Here is a 20,587-nt window from a genome sequence, read left to right on the forward strand (position 1 = left end):
TGCTTGGAGTCTCACAGACCTAACACACAAATCCGTTTTTAAATCAGAGGTGCATATGAATCAGTGAAACTCTACAGGTCCGCGTGCTGTCCCGACGAAAAAAAACGGGCAGTCCTAAGACGTAACGCACTGATGTGTGTATGCAGCCTGCGGCACATCCCACATAACCACAACTGACTAGAACTAGACAAAAAAAAAAGTCCTTCCAAACTATTTCCAGAAAACATGACGTGAGACGTATTGAAAAGATTTACCAGTAATCCATATCTTACATTCAATGCAAAGATTACAGCAGAGGGTCAGATACCAAGAACTGAATCCATGGCCATAAAGGTCTAATTATTATTACTCCAGTAGACAGATTTGGGGAAGATTATGAGAACTGATGCATAAAACGGAACTACACTAATACAGTGTAACAAATTGCAGTTGTGAGAAAGTCAGACTAAAGTCTGGACTAGTTCTATTCATGGTGGGAATTCTAGCAGCATGATAAAATACACAGACCTACAGGCGCCCCCTAACATACTATGTCTGACTTACTGGGCTAATAGAGGTTCAGTTATTGCAGACATAGTGATGAGTGAGCATGTTGGGATAAGGTGTTATCTGAGCATGCTCGGGTGCCGAGTGTCTTCGGCGTGCTCAAAAAATATATTCGAGGCCCTGTTCCTGTATGTGTTGCGGCTGCTGAACAGTCGCGAGACATGCAGCCGAAGGGACTCTTAACAATTTTTGAGCAGGCCGAAAACACTCAGCACACGAGCATGCTCGCTCATCACTACACCTGCACAACACCTACAGGTCTCCAACAGATGCCCATAAATCTAGATAATCTCACCTAAAAGTAATGCTTGTAGGGAAGAACACCTCTGTGGTATCCGCCATCAGATGCCGTATGTACAATGTCTATTTTATAAAGTCCCAGAAGTATAGTAAAAACACCACGTGCCTCTTTAGCAGCAAAACAGACATGAACAAGTACAGTTTTTTTCCCTGTATAAGGCATAAGAGCAGTAGGTAAAGGGGCCGGCTATTTCAATAGCAAAGCCAGCTCCCTCAAATTTCAATAGTTAGATGTTTTCCCTTTGCTCGGTAAGCTGCAGTAGTAATAAAAAATACATAAGACGAGTATCTCACACCCTCCCTGGGTCTAGCGAGGACTAGCTGCTGCTCGCCTCATCGACAGATCAACATTCAGTCTATGAGGTGAGCGGCTATTGCTGTCTATATGAGCAGAACCCCCTGAACTCACTGATTGGCTGTTGCACTGCAGACAAGACGGGTAGCAGCGGAGAGCCGGCGTTGGACCAGGCAAGGCAAAGTGCGGTAATACTTAGTTTGCACTTTATGGCTACCACATCTTATAGCAAAAGTTTTCAAAACCCTTTTAAATTAGCTCTTTGGCCGTGATAGGTGGGGGACAGTTTAACTTTTTAAGCTAGCAGTTAGCCAGCCCCCTTCAGAAGCAGTTTTGGTAATGTGCAGAAACCAAAAGTACCTCCCTGGCCGGAGCTAAGGATCGGAGCATGGAGTACATTAGTTCGCTGTATAAATTCTAGGTAATCGTACACAGACAGTACTGATCATTAAGTCTGCAGGAAGAGTATCCATAGGAGTCAAGGAGAGAGACTTCCATCTGAAAGCCTTTCGCCTGGTTTAGGCCCTGATTATTGGTTGCATGAACATCGCTTAGTTATATGAACTCTTCATTCTAGACTGAGTCATGAATATTAAAGTATATTCACTTACATCGGGTGTCAGATCTTCCCCCATTTTGTAAGAGAAAAGCAAGGAACCTGACATTTTCTATAGGAACCTTTTCCTAACACAACAGCAAAATGCCAAAGATGGTGTAGAAACATCTACAGCACGTTGGATGGTCAGGAATAACCCTAAAACTGGACGTGAAGCAGAGCATTACTGGGGGTCCAAGACCAGACATCTAAAGTTCAACGCAGTCTGCAAAACCCCTCATAACAGAGGTAACATCATAGTAGTCCCCTACTTTATACTGGGCCTGGAGGATGGCAGCTAATTGACTTCATTCCTTTTCATAAATTGTGTGTGACGTAAGGTCAGATCGTTGATGATTTTATCTTCTATCTCCACCCCGGAGCTGTCTTCTTCATCAGATACGGACAGTTTTGACTCTTCTGTGCTGGTCACGACCACCACGTACGCTCTCCGCGTGTCTAGGATATTCGCCACCACCACCTGATGCCGGTAAGTCTCCAACGCTTTCCGCGCTTTCTCAATTAGGATTTCTGTATCAGTTTCTAATTTAAAAGAAATAACAAAGGCTTTGGGAGCCCAGTCCTTCACTAAGGGGGACAGCATTTTGGGAACCATCTTCATTGTGATCTGAAATTAAAAAAAAAAAAAAAAGGAACAGATATTACAGACTAACATCTAACTAAACTGGGGTAAACCAACCAGTGGCTTCTGTGGCAAATAAATGGGATACATAGAATACTACATTTTGCTTGCAGACTTATTAGAAGAGTACAAATAGACAACAATCCAAGTTTGTTACAAAAAGTTGTATTAGTCCAACATGTGGTATTTCACCCAGAACACTAACCCTTCTGCACGCTTGGACATTTCACCCAGAACATTAGCCCTTCTGCACGTTTGTGGACATTTCACCAAGAACATTGGCCCTTCTGCACGCTTGGACATTTCACCCAGAACATTAGCCCTTCTGCACGCTTGGGCATTTCACCCAGAACATTAGCCCTTCTACACGCTTGGCTTTTCACCCAGTAGCCCTTCTGCACGCTTGGACATTTCACCCAGAACATTAGCCCTTCTGCACGCGTGGACATTTCACCCAGAACATTAGCCCTTCTGCACGTGTGGACATTTCACCCAGAACATTAGCCCTTCTGCAAGCTTGTGCATTTCACCCAGAACGTTAGCCCTTCTGCACGCTTGGACATTTCACCCAGAACATTAGCCTTTCTGCACGCTTGGACATTTCACCTAGAACGTTAGCCCTTCTGCACGCTTGGACATTTCACCCAGAACATTAGCCCTTCTGCACGCTTGGGCATTTCACCCAGAACATTAGCCCTTCTACACGCTTGGCTTTTCACCCAGTAGCCCTTCTGCACGCTTGGACATTTCACCCAGAACATTAGCCCTTCTGCACGCGTGGACATTTCACCCAGAACATTAGCCCTTCTGCACGTGTGGACATTTCACCCAGAACATTAGCCCTTCTGCAAGCTTGTGCATTTCACCCAGAACGTTAGCCCTTCTGCACGCTTGGACATTTCACCCAGAACATTAGCCTTTCTGCACGCTTGGACATTTCACCTAGAACGTTAGCCCTTCTGCACGCTTGGACATTTCACCCAGAACATTAGCCCTTCTGCAAGCTTGTGCATTTCACCCAGAACGTTAGCCCTTCTGCACGCTTGGACATTTCACCCAGAACATTAGCCTTTCTGCACGCTTGGACATTTCACCTAGAACGTTAGCCCTTCTGCACGCTTGGACATTTCACCCAGAACAATATTGCCTTGCGCTGGCGTGTACTCCGGAGGACAGAGAATGAACTTCAATCCAATATTGTGGCCAGCATGCAGCCAGCGAGTAAGGAAAGGGTGAATCAAACACCCAAACACCCGAAAACCCCGCCCATATGACCCAAAACTGTTCCCGCCAAATTCAGGTGACAGGTTCCCTTTAACACCTATCCACGAGAGTTGTAATAATTGTTCGATCGATGGTGTTTCACCCATCTTTCTCCCCTTGTCACAAAACCATGACCACGGAAGACAATCGAACAATTTGATCGTGCATGCATCCCACAGTTCCACCTATGGTCCTAAAAATGGTGCGTGCGCCACTCTCTCCCATGGACGTAACTGGAGCAGCAGGGCACATGCAGGCTGAGATCATACAACAGGGGACACAAGTCTCCTAATCTGGAGATTGTTGTGGGCTCCCAGCGTCGTGAGATGATATTTTAGGTGCATAGTGAATTGAAGCACCTGTAAGGGTCCGCTGGATGACTGGATCTTGTGCTCCGGTATCTCCGACGCTGGGATGTAGAAGTCCGATACGGCCGCAGCCAGGTAGAACATGGCACTAGATCCTGGTGGGAAGGAAACAAACGACATTGGATGGTACAATACATAAGTAACATGGCAGCTAAAGATCAACTATCAGTTATTATACTAAACGCACAAGTGCGCGGCCATTCTTTACCGTACTATCCGGCAACGCTAAAACCATTATGGTGCCAACCAAAAATGCACTTCTGGAATGCCTTTATCATAAGAGTATTCCACATCTGGAAAGGCAGCGTGAGGCTCTCCATCTCCAGAGGAAATATTAGTGCTCACTCACTGGTCTACATTACCGTTATCAGACCATATACTGGGGCTGTGTGCAGTTGAGTACCCACGTTCTATTCCCTATAGGCAGGACCGGCATCAGCACCTAGCCAGTCCGGGGTCCGCTCAGCTTACAGTACCATTAGTAACATCCACCATACATCTGGAGTACACAGGATAAACGCACCGCTGCGTGGGGGAGGCGCTCAGGAGCTGAACCCTCTTCATACAGCGTGTGCCAGCTGTGTTATACAGCCAGCACTGGAGACTAACAGCTGTGATCGTATTGCAGCACTTTACAGCCTTAAACCAGGGACGCACAATGTGGATCCACAGCGTCAGATTGAACCATGTTTGTACGCTTTACGAATCCCAGACTGCGGCGGTACTTTTACACTGAACTTGTACTATTAAAAGTCCTGCAGTGCTTCGTACAAACCTTCATCTAATTTCAGGTACAAGTAAAAAAAAAAAAATAGAAAATGCAGAAATCAATGCAAAATATTTGAAAAAAGAACGTTAAAAAGAAATGTAATACATAAAATAAAATGTAATATATAAATAATAAAATACATAAATAAAACGTAATATATAAATATTAAAATAAATAATAAAATGTAATATATAAATAAAATATATACAAAATATATGAAAAATATATACATAAAATATCTAAAAATAAATATAAGTAAAATATATAAAATAATATTATATATATATATATATATATATATATATATATATATATTCTATTTATATATAATTCTATTTTGATGCAGCTTTTTCGGGGGAAGTGCGTCTTGCACACACCTAGAGGGCTGAGCGCCTGCGCAGCGGCCAGCAGCAGGTGCAGGTAGTCGGACAGGGTGCTGAAGTCTATGGGCAGCAGTCGGCCGGACTCCTTCATGCTGTTGTAGTCCTGTAGGATCTGCACGATCCCGGGCAGCAGGCTCTGCTCGGCCTCCACTCTGGGAGCGTTGTCCCCGGGGGCGCTGGGAAGGTGCAGCCGTAAGACATCCAGCCAGTTGGTGGCAGCATAGCGCCGGCTGTACGGGTACATGGAGCGGTGTCTGTGCAGGAAGATCACGGCGTAGCCAGCCTGCAGGAAGTACTCGGCCGATGCTGCCCCCCTGCGGCCGCTGCTGAAATTATCCAGGAAGCGCACAGTGCGGGATTCCAGCGGGACCTTGGTGCCTCCGGAGGTGATTAGCACCACTCTGCGCCCCTCAGCGTGGTGACCCCGGGCAAAGGCTTCCATCGCCCGGGCGGCGTCCTCCACCGGTGCCTGTGGGGGAGCAAAGTCCTGGCGGATCTGTTCTGTGGGGTTGGGCTCGGCCATAGTGTGCGCGTCTTATGGGGAACTTCAGGGCAGCAGAGCTGTCACTAGTATGCAGCGGATTTAGGTTACGTCACTTCCGCCAGCCCGCGACGGAAGTGCAGGGGCGCCATCTTGGAATAGGGCATTTCCGAGAGGAGAAGGGTAAAGTATAAAAGGTCCCTTGGGGCGACCACCAGTGCGCCACGTGTACGTGAAAAGCTTTGGGGAATGGGCTGTCTGTGTGTTATGCTCTGGGTTCTCTATAGGAGCCGAGCCTGATTTGTTAATTTTAGTGGGTATGGTCTGGGGTCTGCACTGATCGTGGTAATGGTCTGTATTGAGGGGGTCTGAAGTAAATCAAGGTCTGGATTTCTTAGGGGGTCTCTTCTGAGAACTGTATTTATGAAGTGTAGCCAGGCCTTTGTCTTATTATATGACTCTTAGACCAACTCACCTCCTCCATATTCAGTGCCGGTCTGTACGGCGTCACAACCAGCTGATCGGCTGCAGCGGTGTAATTTTTGTATGAACAGAATTCTCATTTTCTTATGCTCAGACAATATGTGACCACTGCAGCCGATCAGCAGCCACTGATTGGCTGTGGCACCTTAGCCGGATGTTGGTCCCAGCAGACTGACAGGGGCCACATTACTGAGTATGGAGGAGCAGTTCCGGTCCAGAGGGTGAACATCAATTTATTTTAAATTCTTTTTCTCCTCCCTGAGCCCATTAGTAAGGAGTTTACTGCAGTGAACAACCCCTTTAAGTACAATAGAATCACACTGATAGGTTAGACTAGAATAGATACAATTGAGATACAATGCCTACAAGTAGTATTCAACCCCCTGCAGATTTAGCAGGTTTAATAAGATGCAAATAAGTTAGAGCCTTCAAACTTCAAACAAGAGCAGGATTTATTAACAGATGCATAAATCTTACAAACCAAAAAGTTTTGTTGCTCAGTTAAATTTTTATAAATTTTAAACATAAAAGTGTGGGTCAATTATTATTCAACCCCTCGGTTTAATATTTTGTAGAATAACCTTTGTTTGCAATTACAGCTAATAATCGTCTTTTATAAGACCTGATCAGGCCGGCACAGGTCTCTAGAGTTATCTTGGCCCACTCCTCCATGCAGATCTTCTCCAAGTTATCTAGGTTCTTTGGGTGTCTCATGTGGACTTTAATCTTGAGCTCCTTCCACAAGTTTTCAATTGGGTTAAGGTCAGGAGACTGACTAGGCCACTGCAACACCTTGATTTTTTGCCTCTTGAACCAGGCCTTGGTTTTCTTGGCTGTGTGCTTTGGGTCGTTGTCTTGTTGGAAGATGAAATGATGACCCATCTTAAGATCCTTGATGGAGGAGCGGAGGTTCTTGGCCAAAATCTCCAGGTAGGCCGTGCTATCCATCTTCCCATGGATGCGGACCAGATGGCCAGGCCCCTTGGCTGAGAAACAGCCCCACAGCATGATGCTGCCACCACCATGCTTGACTGTAGGGATGGTATTCTTGGGGTCGTATGCAGTGCCATCCAGTCTCCAAACGTCACGTGTGTGGTTGGCATCAAAGATCTCGATCTTGGTCTCATCAGACCAGAGAACCTTGAACCAGTCAGTCTCAGAGTCCTCCAAGTGATCATGAGCAAACTGTAGACGAGCCTTGACATGACGCTTTGAAAGTAAAGGTACCTTACGGGCTCGTCTGGAACGGAGACCATTGCGGTGGAGTACGTTACTTATGGTATTGACTGAAACCAATGTCCCCACTGCCATGAGATCTTCCCGGAGCTCCTTCCTTGTTGTCCTTGGGTTAGCCTTGACTCTTCGGACAAGCCTGGCCTCGGCACGGGAGGAAACTTTCAAAGGCTGTCCAGGCCGTGGAAGGCTAACAGTAGTTCCATAAGCCTTCCACTTCCGGATGATGCTCCCAACAGTGGAGACAGGTAGTCCCAACTCCTTGGAAAGGGTTTTGTACCCCTTGCCAGCCTTGTGACCCTCCACGATCTTGTCTCTGATGGCCTTGGAATGCTCCTTTGTCTTTCCCATGTTGACCATGTATGAATGCTGTTCACAAATTTGGGGAGGGTCTTAAATAGTCAGAAAAGGCTGGAAAAAGAGATAATTAATCCAAACATGTGAAGCTCATTGTTCTTTGTGCCTGAACTACTTCTTAATACTTTGAGGGGAACCAAACAGAATTCTGGTGGGTTGAGGGGTTGAATAATAAATGACCCTCTGAAAAGACTTTTCACAATTTAAAAAAAAAATAAACAAAGAAATAACATTCTTTTTTGCTGCAGTGCATTTCACACTTCCAGGCTGATCTACCGTCCAAATGTCACAATGCCAAGTTAATTCCAAATGTGTAAACCTGCTAAATCTGCAGGGGGTTGAATACTACTTGTAGGCACTGTATATACGCACGCACGCACGCACGCACGCACGCACGCACGCACGCACACACACACACACACACACACACACACACACACACACACGTGCTGTAAAATCACAGCAGGAGCCAACAGGATAGAAGAGATGGATTACATGCAGTATATTCACATAGAATAGGTAGATATACAGATGTCTGTGACAAATACAATTAGTACAATGTGTGCACAGCTAACTGTACATGTATTTAATTAATAAAAGATTATTTTTTGGAAAAAATGGCATGGGCTCCCTCTCAATTTTGATAACCAGCAGAGGGAAAGCTGACGGCTGGGGGTCGATGGTTATAGCCTGGGAAGGAGGTAATACCCATGGAGCTTCCCAGGCTGTTAATATCCGCTCACAGCTGTATATGTAGCCTTTACTGGCTATTAAAATGGGGGACCCGCCCAAAAAATGACATAGGGTTCCTCCTATAGTTAATAACCAGCAAAGGCTAAGCAGACAGATGCAGGCTGATATTAATAGCCTAGGAAGGGGTTATGGATACTGTCCTCCCAGGCTAAAAACATCAGCTCTCAGCTGCCCCAGAAAAGGTGCATCTCTAAGATGTGCCATTTCTGGCACTAAACCTCGCTCTTCCCACTTGCCCTATAGCGGTGGCAAGTGTTATGATAGTTGGGGGGGTTGATGTCACCTTTGTATTGTCCGGTTACATCAAGCCCTGAGGTTAGTAGTGGAAAGGCGTCAATAAGATGCCTCCATTACTAACCCCATAGTCACATTGTAAGAAAACACAGACACCCAGAAAAAAAGTCCTTTAATTGAAAGAAAGACACAGACTTCTTTAATATTCTTAATTAAACCATACTTACGACCTCACCCATTCCCCCGATGCCCTCATCTTCTGCAAAAGAGTTAAAAAAAAAAACAACAATATTCCTCACCCTTCTCCAGAGATGCTGCTAATCCATTTGTCCCACAACAGGTCCAGCTCTGCTACATCTAGATGGCAGGCTGCATGGTTGCATGATGCGACCATGCAGCCTGTCATCCAGCAGAGACACTGAGCACCGTGTCTCTCTGTGAACTCCTGTCACCTGTCTGACGGCACCACGAGCGCGAGAAAGCTCTGTTGCTCGCTGTGCCGTCAGACAAGTCCTGCGAGTTCACACCTATCTGACGTCAATGCGAGTTAAGTAAAAATGTTCGGGGGGAAAATTTGTGCTGTCTGTGAACATTTTTTGAGGGGAGTCCATAGATTAGGATTGGAAGGTAAATAGTAAAGTTTATGTGAATTGATTGGCAACACCCGGTTCATCCACGTCGGTAATCTGTGATCCTTGAAAACCACGTTTTACGTGATGGCACGTTGTGCAGCTTTCTTGGCGCAAAGTCATCATTACCACCCGGTGCAAATGTGACATTGTACCAGAAGAGCCACGGACGCTGTGAGACAGGAGGCGGTTACATTGTGCAACAAACGTACATGTGACTGTACCCCGAGTGTTGTCTGCTCTGGCATTACATATGTAAACTACCGGTCATTTGTAGCCAGGCCCGTCTCACCAGGATGTTGTCATTTATTTTCTAGGTTTTCTACTATGGCGCAAATCGTTGTCCAGGATCTTGAGTTTTTGTATGAAGAAATCAGTTCTACTGTGAGGATCGAAAGTGCACCCGATGTGGTACGGTATGCCTTTTTCATGTCCGGTCTTACCCTTTCCCATACCATGGTGCATATTTATCACTCCGTGTCCTCCACATAGGAGCTCCACTTGTCATAATGTACAGCCGGCATTGGAAATTACCCCTAAGATGGCAGAAATAGTGACAAACTTTCCATAAATGACTATGTTCAAGAAAATATAAGACACTTTGTAATGCATCTTATCAGAGAGATATGCTTTGTTCTCCACTTATGAGCCACTTCTATCCTTCTGCCTACTGAACTCATCCATTCAAAACTGGGGAATTCCTTCTTGGTTAAAGCAAGACAGACCCTCCCAATTCACTGAGAGATCAGATTACAGCTGCCTATTGATGTCTATGAAGGAAGGAGGAGCACTCTGCACAATCAGAGGCCAGGTAGAGAGGCAGGCTGATCCTGCTGCAACTTATAAGAAATGGTGCTGAATTCACAGCCACACAGCTCAGTAATGCTTCAGTTGCAATCACAATGATTTAACCCCCATTTACAAACATTCTGCTGTTTGCCATAAACCAATGAAACGGATATATTGTCTTGAACTATTTACATTGTAACAAGGTTTCTTCTAATTTATGACAAAATGCCACTTTTACTGACGTCTAAGGAATTATTCACATCCTTCATGACACGCATCTTCACTACTTAGTAGAGCCTTTCTGGCTGTTATAACCTGCTGCAAACATGATCCATAGTTAGACAACCGCTTCTGGCAGTGTTCCTTAGAAATATTAGCTCATTCCTCATGGACAGTGGCCTTCAGTTCACTAATATTCTTAGGTTTGTGTGATGCAACTGCAAATCCTATCAAGTATTTTTTTATGGGAGTCAATTCCGGTGAGTGACAGCCATTGAAAAATCTACAAGGACGTTTTCTGAAACCAAATATTGAGGTATGCTTGGGATCGTTGTCCGGTTGGAAGGTCCAATGACACTCAAACTTTAGCTTCCTCAAAGGAGATATGAAGATTCCTCCTAAGGTTTCTTGATATCTGATTAAATCGATCTTTACTGCTTCATTGTAGGCATCACCAAGCCAATGCTATGTGTCATTGTAGGCGTCATTGTGCCACCAGCATGCTTAACTGTAGGCATCACTGGTCACCACAATGCTTCACTGTAGGCGTTAATGAGCCACTGCCATGCTTCACTGTAGGCAGGATGTTCTTTTCAATGTATGTTTCATCCTTCCTCCTCCAGGCATACTGCTTATCCGTACCCCCAAGAAGTTCCAGTTTTGTTTCTGTGCTCTACAGAACAGAATCTTAGAACCTCTTTACATTACTTATATGGGCTTGAGCATATTGGAGACGTCTTTTCTTATTCTTTTGGGTCAGTAGAGGCGAAGTCTTGGAGTTCGGTCATGGAGACATTCAGTCTGTGTCTGCTGCCACTACATCTTGCTGCAAGTTTTTTTTTTCCAAATACTCAAGGATTGTAATGAGCGGTTGACACCATGAAACACCCAATGGTAATGGAATGGTTGACACCATTTGGTCCTACTATTGCTCATTGTTTCCTCCTTCAAAGGCCAGAGCCTGTACTCCGATCCATGTTTTCTCATCTTGTGCACTGTACGCCCCTATACATTTTGTTTCCAGTACATTATATTTTGTTTTACATTTTTGCACCAAAAAGTATCTGTGTATACAATGTTTATATCCTAAGTCTTTTTATCTATATTACTTTGCATATTTCCCCTTTAGGTGTTGATGCCCTCACCCGAAATTTGCCAGTTGAAAACTTTGGATTCCTTGGAGGCTGCCATGCAGGCCATTAATGAGTTTGAGGAAAGCACAATCTCAAATTATACTGTTGTAGAGAAAAAAAAACATTTTGGAAATGAAGGTAATCTTAACTGTTGGTTTTCATGAACATTAATTCTAAAGGGTTATTTTAGCCTTTTAGATCGATTTAGGTCCCACTGATCACCAGAACTGGGGACTAGAGTGCTCCATTCTCTCTTGGCCTCGATACTGCATAGATTGGCCGGTCGCACATGCATGAAAGAAGCTTTTTTTCTACTCTATAGTACTGAAGATAACCTAATACAGCCAAGCACTGCACAGCACTCTGCTATATTTGTGAGTGCCATTGAATTAAATTTCTCCTACGTATCATTGGGGGACACAGGACGAATGGGTGTTATGCTGCTGCCACCAGGAGGACACTAAGTTAAACACACACAAAAGATTAACTCCTCCCCTGCAGTATACACCCACAGGCTGGACAATCCAGAGCCAGTTCTTACTTAGTGTCTCAGGAGGCACTTGGGTCCTCAGGACCCCACCAATTTTCCTTTTTGATTTAACGGAGAGAAGGGAGCGACAGGCAATTTTTGTCAGCACTGATCTCTCCCGCACCAACAACGGGCAAGTACATGGAGCGTTCCTCCTGTATCCTTTCCCGCGACGATGGATGCCAGCCCTGGCTCACCTTTTCAGTGTGGCGACGGTTCCCTAGCGTTCCGATCTCCCTCCCTCCCTCTCAGGCGACCATGGGGACTAATCATCCACCTAAGTCTCCTGGAGCCAGGGCACAGCCGGACAGATTGACAGGGCGTCCGCGCAGCCGTCCACTGCATCACTACTGAACATAGCGGTTGACACATGGCGGCAGTAGCTCTCCACCCTCTCCCTATCTAGGTGAAGGCGGATAGAGCAGCGGTCCCATCGCACAAGGTAAGTGCGGGGACCGACGAGCTGGCAGCAGGGGGTCTCCTTCCTCTCTTCTATGGCGGCTCTGCAGCCGCGGGGCAGAGTGCGGCTCTGGGGCAGCGGGCGGCCCTGCAGCCGCGGGACAGCGGGCGGCTCTGCAGCCGCGGAGCAGCGTGCGGCTCGGCAGCCGCTGGGCAGCGTTATACCTCTGAGAGGGCTCGGCGGCTCCCAGGCCCGGGCCGGGCTACAGCGCCCGCCTACAAGCACGCCGCCGCCCGCCCATGACACGCCCCCTCCCTGGGCGCTTCTCGTTGCCCGAGAAGCGCCCTCCTCACTTCTCGGCGGCCATATTGGATCAGGAAGTGCGCTGGCGGCTCTGCAGCACCGCAGCGCTCAGGACTTCAGGATCTCCCTGCCAAGCCACCGCAGAACTTAGGTGAGACGCACCCAATAGGATTGTCTTCCCCCCTGCCAGTACGCTCACTCCACAGCAAATATGTCACAGTCTAAGCATAAACGGACTGGAAAGTCACACTCGGTTATTTTTGCTGTGTGCACCTCCTGCAAGGTATCTCTACCCCGAGGTCACACTACCCCGCTGTGCTCCGCCTGCGAAATGCCGGTGGCACAAGTTGCTCCGGCTCCTGACCCGGAATGTAGCGAGCCTAGTACCCCCGCATGGGCGTCCTCCCTCGCTCGCTCTGTGGCATCTTTGGAAAGGACGATACAGTCCCTCTGTGAGCCGTCCCTTAACCAGGGCACTTCCACGGATGATATAACGCGGTCTAAGATCCTCTCTCGGCCTAGAGGTCGTACCGTCTCCAGAAGCCCTCAATCATCCCATAAGAGGCCCAGGGTGACATCTCCGGTCCGTGATCGGTCATCCGGCTCAGAGAGCGAAGTCTCTCGTCCCTCATCCCCGTCTCATAGCAGGGAATCCTTCCTGGACGACGCATCCAACGTGTCCGGTTCCCCTGAGTATCATCAGGATCAGGAGACTCTAGATTCTCTCATAGATTCTGTTACTCAGACGCTTCAGTTAGAGGAGGAAACTCCGTCCAAGACGGCTCATCCCGTGTCATTTGGGCGAGCCACAAAGGCCCATAAATTTTTTCCTACGCACCCTCAATTCAAGGACATTGTCGATCTCCATAGAGTTCGTCCGGATAAACGCTTCTCAGGTCAGAAGGCTATGCAATCTAAGTATCCGTTCGCTCAGGACCTAACTAAGGAGTGGTCTCAGTCACCCTCTGTGGACCCGCCAGTGTCGCGGCTAGCCACCAGAGCGGTTCTATCCTCCTCCGAGGGCGCGTCTATCAAGCATCCCACTGATAGGCAAATTGATCAGATGGCTCGCTCAGCCTTCGAGGCATCCTCGGCTTCTCTATTTCCCTCTTTTGCCATCACGTGGGTCGCAAAAGCCATGTCCCATTGGGCCGAGTCTTTATCCTCTATGGCACTACGGGCCGACTTACCCCCAGAGATTCCACATTTGGCCACTCAGATCGCCAGAGCGGGGGACTTCGTAGTTTCCGCATCCCTAGACGCGGCCAACTGTGCCTCACAGGCAGCGGCCAATGCTGTCACGATCCGCAGATCCCTTTGGCTCAGGGACTGGAAAGCGGACTCGGGGTCCAAAAAATCCCTCACGTCTCTCCCATACCAGGGCGAACGTCTATTTGGGGATAAACTGGACAAATTAATTGCAGATTCCACAGGAGGAAAGAGCAAATTTCTTCCCCAGCAACGAACTTTTCGCCCCTTTCGCAATCAACAGGGCCGGGGCCGATATTTCCGTTTCGGCTCCAATTGGTCCAATCCCTCCTCCGCGCCATCTGGCGCTGGGAGAGGGCAGCGCAAGGACAGAGCCTCCCAGCCGTCTTACAAGCCTTCTCCCTCTTGGAGAGGCAGACCCAGACAACAGGGATCCCGAGGGCCCAGACCCGGCAGGTCTCCACCTCAATGACTTTTGGCAAACACCAAAGGACTCCGACAGAGTAGGCGGCCGCCTACTTTTCTTTCGGGACGCGTGGCTCTCGGTAGTTCCCGACCGATGGGTCCGCGACCTAGTGTCTTACGGTTACAAGATAGTTTGTCTCTCTTCCCCCACCTCGTTTCTTCCAGTCCCCCCCTCCCAGAGCAAGGGTCGATCAGTATTTCCAGGCTATAAGGGCGCTATGGGAAGACGGGGTCATCATCCCGGTACCTCAGAACGAGAGGTACCAAGGTTTTTATTCCAACCTTTTCATCGTACCAAAAAAGGACGGCTCAGTACGTCCGATTTTAGACCTCAAACTCCTCAACAAGTACGTACGCGTACATCATTTCCGTATGGAGTCCCTCCGCTCGGTAATTGCCTCTCTGGAAGAAGGCGAGTTTCTGGCATCTCTAGACGTACAAGACGCCTATCTGCACATTCCCATCCTACCATCTCATCAGCGGTTCCTCCGCTTTGCCGTCCAGGGACACCATTTTCAGTTTGTCGCCCTACCCTTCGGGCTGGCCACCGCTCCTCGGGTATTCACCAAGGTCATGGCAGCTGCCGTGGCCATTCTCCATGCTCGAGGTGTAGTGGTGTTGCCTTACTTGGACGACATTCTCATAAAGGGTCCCTCCTTTCGGTCCTGCTCAGAAGCAGTAGACGTCACAATAGATACCTTTTTGCGCCTGGGTTGGAAAATCAATTTCAGGAAATCTTCCCCAGTCCCGGCTCAAACCATATCCTACCTGGGGATGATCCTAGATTCCTCTCAGGGTCTGGTACTTCTACCCCCGGAAAAGGTATCCACTCTACAGAGAGAAGTCCGAAAGCTTACCCAACCTCGCCCTCACTCCCTACGCTTCTCCATGAGGGTACTCGGCAGGATGGTGGCGGCAATGGAGGCAGTGCCTTTTGCGGTTTTTCACCTCCGTCCTCTACAGCACGCCCTTCTGGCAGTATGGGACAGGAATCCCGCCTCGCTAGACCGCCGTCTCCTTCTCTCTCGTTCCATCAGGCAGTCCCTCAGGTGGTGGACCAACAGGTCCTCCCTGACTCGGGGGAAGTCTTTTCTTCCGGTCCACTGGTTGGTTGTCACAACGGACGCCAGTCTCTTCGGCTGGGGTGCTGTGTTCCGTTGCCACTCGACTCAGGGTCGCTGGTCCCCGCAGGAATCTCAGCTACCCATCAACATCCTAGAGATTCGGGCGATCAGACTGGCACTCCGCCAGTTTCAGCCGTTTCTTTCCGGCCGCGCGGTCAGAGTCCAGTCCGACAACGCCACTGCGGTAGCCTACATCAACCGCCAAGGGGGCACTCGCAGCAAAGCGGCCATGGTCGAGGTATCACTCATTCTCCGCTGGGCCGAGACCAACCACTCCATACTCTCAGCAGTTTACATCCCGGGCGTGGAAAACTGGGAAGCGGACTTTCTAAGTCGCCACAGTCTCGATCCCGGAGAGTGGTCTCTCCATCCCGCAGTCTTTCACCAGATATGCTCTCGTTGGGGGACCCCGGACGTGGATCTGATGGCATCTCGCCTCAACCGCCAGGTTCCCGTCTTCATGGCCAGGTCTCACGACCCTTCAGCTTTCGGAGCCGACGCTCTCGTCCTCTCATGGCAGAGTTTCAGACTCCCATACATCTTTCCCCCAATTCCCCTTCTGGCAAAGGTTATCAGGAAAATCAGGGCAGAACGGATTCCAGTAATTCTCATCGCTCCGGACTGGCCGCGCAGGACGTGGTACGCCGAGATGGTGCAACTGGTTTCAGACGTACCCTGGAGGCTGCCGAGCCGCGCAGACCTCCTGTTTCAAGGGCCCATTTACCACCCGAACTCAGAGGTCCTGTGTTTAACGGCGTGGCCGTTGAGTCCTGGGTACTGAGGCAGAGGGGTCTGCCGCAGTCGGTCATATCTACCATGCTTCGCGCACGCAAATCTTCTTCCATGCGCATCTACCACCGCGCCTGGAAGGCTTACTTCGCCTGGTGCAGGGATCGGGGACGGTCTCCCCTCCAATTTTCTATTCCTCACATTTTGGAATTCCTCCAATCAGGCGTAGATTTGGGCCTTGCTCTCAGCTCTCTTAAGGGCCAAATTTCTGCTCTCTCGGTTCTTTTCCAGAGAAGGTTTGCAAACAAATTGCAAGTCAGGACTTTCATCCAGGGGGTTTCTCATATGGTTCCACCTTACAGGATGCCCTTGGAACCATGGGATCTGAATCTGGTCCTCTGTGCTCTTCAAGAGCCCCCCTTTGAGCCCTTGCAAGAAGTGTCCTTGCGTTTCTTATCGTGGAAGATTGCTTTTCTCGTGGCCGTCACGTCTATTAGACGTGTCTCTGAGCTGGCAGCCCTGTCCTGTCAACCTCCTTTCCTCGTGTTCCACCAGGACAAGGTAGTTCTAAGGACATGTCCGACTTTTCTTCCAAAGGTCGTTTCCTCATTCCATCTTAATGAGGAGATTGTCCTTCCTTCACTGTGTCCTGCTCCTTCTCACCGCACGGAAAAGGCTCTCCACACTCTGGACCTAGTGAGGGGTCTCAGACGTTATGTCTCCAGAACTGCGTCTTTCCGTAGGTCAGACGCCTTGTTCGTTCTTCCGGAAGGGCCACGGAAGGGACTCCCCGCTTCCAAGGCTTCCATTGCTAAGTGGATTCGTTCTGCCATCCAAGAGTCCTACCGCGTCAAGGGTCACGCTGCACCTCCGGGGATCAAGGCTCACTCTACCCGGTCAGTCGGCGCGTCCTGGGCCATCCGGCACCAGGCATCGGCAGCGCAGGTCTGCAAGGCTGCTACATGGTCCAGCCTACATACATTCACGAAGCACTACTATGTGCACTCTCAGGCCTCGGCAGATGCGTCCGTTGGTAGGCGAATCCTACAAGCGGCAGTGTCTCATCTGTAGTTCATAGGTGCGCACAGCATTCCTAACTTCATGTTACCCACCCAGGGACTGCTTTGGGACGTCCCATTCGTCCTGTGTCCCCCAATGATACGTAGGAGAAAAGGAGATTTTTGTGTACTCACCGTAAAATCTTTTTCTCCGAGTCATCATTGGGGGACACAGCACCCTCCCTGTTAGCCTAGTTGGCTCAATTGTTCTTTTCAGTCTGAGTTTGTTGACTATGACATGTTTTCTGTTTGTTATCTGGCTTACTCCTACTGCTTTGTTACCGAACTGGCTCTGGATTGTCCAGCCTGTGGGTGTATACTGCAGGGGAGGAGTTAATCTTTTGTGTGTGTTTAACTTAGTGTCCTCCTGGTGGCAGCAGCATAACACCCATTCGTCCTGTGTCCCCCAATGATGACTCGGAGAAAAAGATTTTACGGTGAGTACACAAAAATCTCCTTATTGCATCCGGTCGCATATGCGACCTGACACTCATTGCATCTTCTCCTTGTCAGGTTCTTGCTTGCCCCCGCTCAAGTAGTAATCTGGGGTCCCATACCAATCTCAGAGGATAGGGTATAACTTATTTAGGTTACAATTCCCATTGCTGTTTTTGTGAAACCTGTGATGTCCATGTGTCCTATGATGCTTTTTTATATTGACTTTTTCATAGAGAAAATGATCCTTTGTTTTGGGGAGTCGGTAGAGATGGTTGTCGGCCGGACCACCATTCTGACGACACCTATCTAATGTGTATGGCCGGCTTATGTCTATATGATCCCTCCACCCACAGAGATCAATAGATTGCCAGTCGTTCTTTATTCCAGGAGCTCTCTTATTTAAAGGGTTTGCAGTTTCAGGGGAAAAAAAGTCCCCGGTTGCAGTTTAAAAAAAAAAAAAAAAGTGCTTTACTCACCCACCTCAGGTCTACTGCTGAGTCTCCACCACTTATCCTGGTGTCTCTTACTGTCTGCAGCCCTAACGTTAGAGCAACAACGCTGCAAACAATCACTGTGGTCAGCAGCTCTGCCAAATTGAAAGCATGAGCCGCTTAGCTTACTGATTGGCTGCAGCGCTGTCCAAGTGACATCAATGCTACAGACAACGGAAAAAGCAGCGGAGACTGAGCGCTGGTCCCAGAGACGGTGAATAAAGTGAAGTAGTAAATGATTTTGTGGTAATTTTTTTTCTATTTTGATATTTTTAAAGCATTCAAGCCGACGTCGAAGCTTACCGTGCACTGGGAAGGACCGTTCATTAATAACGTTTCGCTGAATGAGTACTCAGGAGTTCCTTTTATGATTGTTGGAAGAAAGGTATTAGGTTGCCATCTTGGTAGGGACAAGGCACTAGCCCAGAAAAGGAAATACGCCGAGATGATAAGTCAGAGAGAGGTAAAACCTTTTGATTCTAGATAATTTATTGAAAGATTTAGACTACGTGTATTATTAATGGTGTGTACGTCCTTACATAGTTGCTCCATACATACCGTATAGTAAAATAAAGCACCTACAGAAATGGTAGTGACCTAAAATACTAATCTGGAGCACTGATGACAGTGAAATAGTATTCTGCTTATGAGAACAATTTGACTTTCATCAAATTAGTATTTTCTTTGTTCAACTGCATTGATATAAGGATATATTCATTTGGAGTACAGATGATGGCGGTGATGGGTCACTACTGTCTCCTCCTTTGAGTGTTCTACTTCAGAGAACAATCTCCTGCAGCAGCCTATCCCCAAAGGTTGATGAGACATAGTTGGTGAGCTAAACCCTTCACTGCCATCATCTGTACTCCAAATGAATACATTCTTGTATCAATGCAGCTGAAGACAGAAAATACTAATTTGGAGTACAGATGACAGTGACATAGTATTCTGCTTATGAGAACAATCTCCTGCAGCAGCCTATCACCAAAGTTAGTGAGCCCCAGGTGCTGAGCTCACCCATCACTGCCATCATCTGTACTCCAAATGAGTACCTTCTGATTATTAATGCAGCTGAAAGCAAATAGTTTGGGGGAAAGCCAGGGTTTGGAAGTCACTTATATGCAGTTTATTTCCATGAAAGAATTCAAATCCTCTAATATAGTGATTTGCACACAAATATATAAATATGAACGTTTAGTTACTCTTCAACATTGAAAAGTCATTTTATTACATTCAAACTTTTCTGATTTTCTTTTTTTTTTCAAATATTTATTAATCTCTGCATGAAAACCTGTTGATCGCATGGAGACACTCAGCCGACTCTTCTCCCCATGCTCGGCTCAGTTTTCAGAATTTTTTTTTTTTTTTTTTAATAAGAGAACAAATCTAGATTCTGTGCTTCGGCTGACTTAAAACTGTTGGTCATTTTCCTTTAAACGCCATAAATAAATGTCTTTTCAAGATAATTAATTGATGAATAAAATAACGATTTCATTTTTCTTTTCTCACTCAGATCGAATTAATGCGAAATGCACAGAATAACTGTCCAGCCAAAATCTATGTGTATCATATATTGAAATTTCCAGACTTTCAGGTATATTAATCTGCAGTACATCACTGGTGTACATTTGTACTTCCATTTTTGCTTGATGCTACTATATGGGAGCCAGTAATAGTAGGATCCTATCCCTGAGACCCTCTGCAATCCGCAAGGTATCCCGTACATGATGATCATGCGGTTGTTTTTGCTTTTATCCTTAGTGTGTGAGCATTGTGCTCTGATCTTCAGTCAGAGCATCAATACACACTAGTGACCCGGTGCCATTGGAAGCCATGCAAATGCCACACCTGGAATCAGCTCCAGATCTTTTACCTGCTTAATTGATAATAGATTAACTAGGGAACAGCCCATGCAGCCCACTAAAAAGCTTTTGAGATAATTGTCCAAATACTTTGGTCCCTTTTTAAAAAGAGGCAGCTACATATTAAAGAGCTGTAATTCCTAAACCCTTACTCCAATTATGATGCTAATATCCCAAAAAATAACCTGCACTTTAAGCCCTAATAGATTATATAATTGTATCTTGAATATGTTTTGGTAAACGGGTGAAATGCAAAAACTTGTGTCACAGTCCAGATATTTCTAGACCTAGACCTGTTCCGCTTGCCATAGGATGTTAATATTGTATAACTTTTTAATGATTAGCTAATCATTGTTAATAAAAATATATTCTTTTTGTAGTTTTTAGTATTGTGGGGTTTTGTTGTGGTTCTTTTGGTAAAGCTTTTTTGCATTGATTTAGGTATGATGCCAAACCCTACAATGCTCTTTTATATTAGGCATTTTCTTCTCAAATCGGTGTTCAAA

At 47.1% G+C, this 20,587-nt stretch overlaps 2 protein-coding genes across 2 annotated transcripts in view; one reads left to right on the forward strand and one right to left on the reverse strand.

The window, feature by feature from the left end:
* Positions 1-929: 929 nt before the first annotated feature.
* PPCS (phosphopantothenoylcysteine synthetase) lies at positions 930-5,761 on the reverse strand. The gene is made up of 3 exons (XM_077250217.1): positions 5,157-5,761; positions 4,002-4,105; positions 930-2,364 (listed from the first exon to the last, which is right to left on the reverse strand). Exons 1-3 carry the CDS (start codon positions 5,683-5,685, stop codon positions 2,035-2,037), a joined length of 963 nt encoding a protein of 320 aa, XP_077106332.1. The 5' UTR covers positions 5,686-5,761; the 3' UTR covers positions 930-2,034.
* A 71-nt stretch (positions 5,762-5,832) lies between these two features.
* Positions 5,833-20,587, forward strand: part of LOC143764550 (uncharacterized) — a 47,303-nt gene continuing 32,548 nt past the window's right edge. Inside the window, exons 1-5 of the mRNA XM_077250215.1 lie at positions 5,833-5,871; positions 9,650-9,743; positions 11,470-11,611; positions 18,498-18,682; positions 19,733-19,813. Coding sequence (XP_077106330.1) covers positions 9,660-9,743; positions 11,470-11,611; positions 18,498-18,682; positions 19,733-19,813 — 492 coding nt within the window. The 5' untranslated portion in view covers positions 5,833-5,871; positions 9,650-9,659. The remainder of the gene's footprint in view (positions 5,872-9,649; positions 9,744-11,469; positions 11,612-18,497; positions 18,683-19,732; positions 19,814-20,587) is intronic.

Source organism: Ranitomeya variabilis, chromosome 4 (genome assembly GCF_051348905.1).
Source record: "Ranitomeya variabilis isolate aRanVar5 chromosome 4, aRanVar5.hap1, whole genome shotgun sequence".
In the NCBI taxonomy this organism is placed as follows: domain Eukaryota; kingdom Metazoa; phylum Chordata; class Amphibia; order Anura; family Dendrobatidae; genus Ranitomeya; species Ranitomeya variabilis.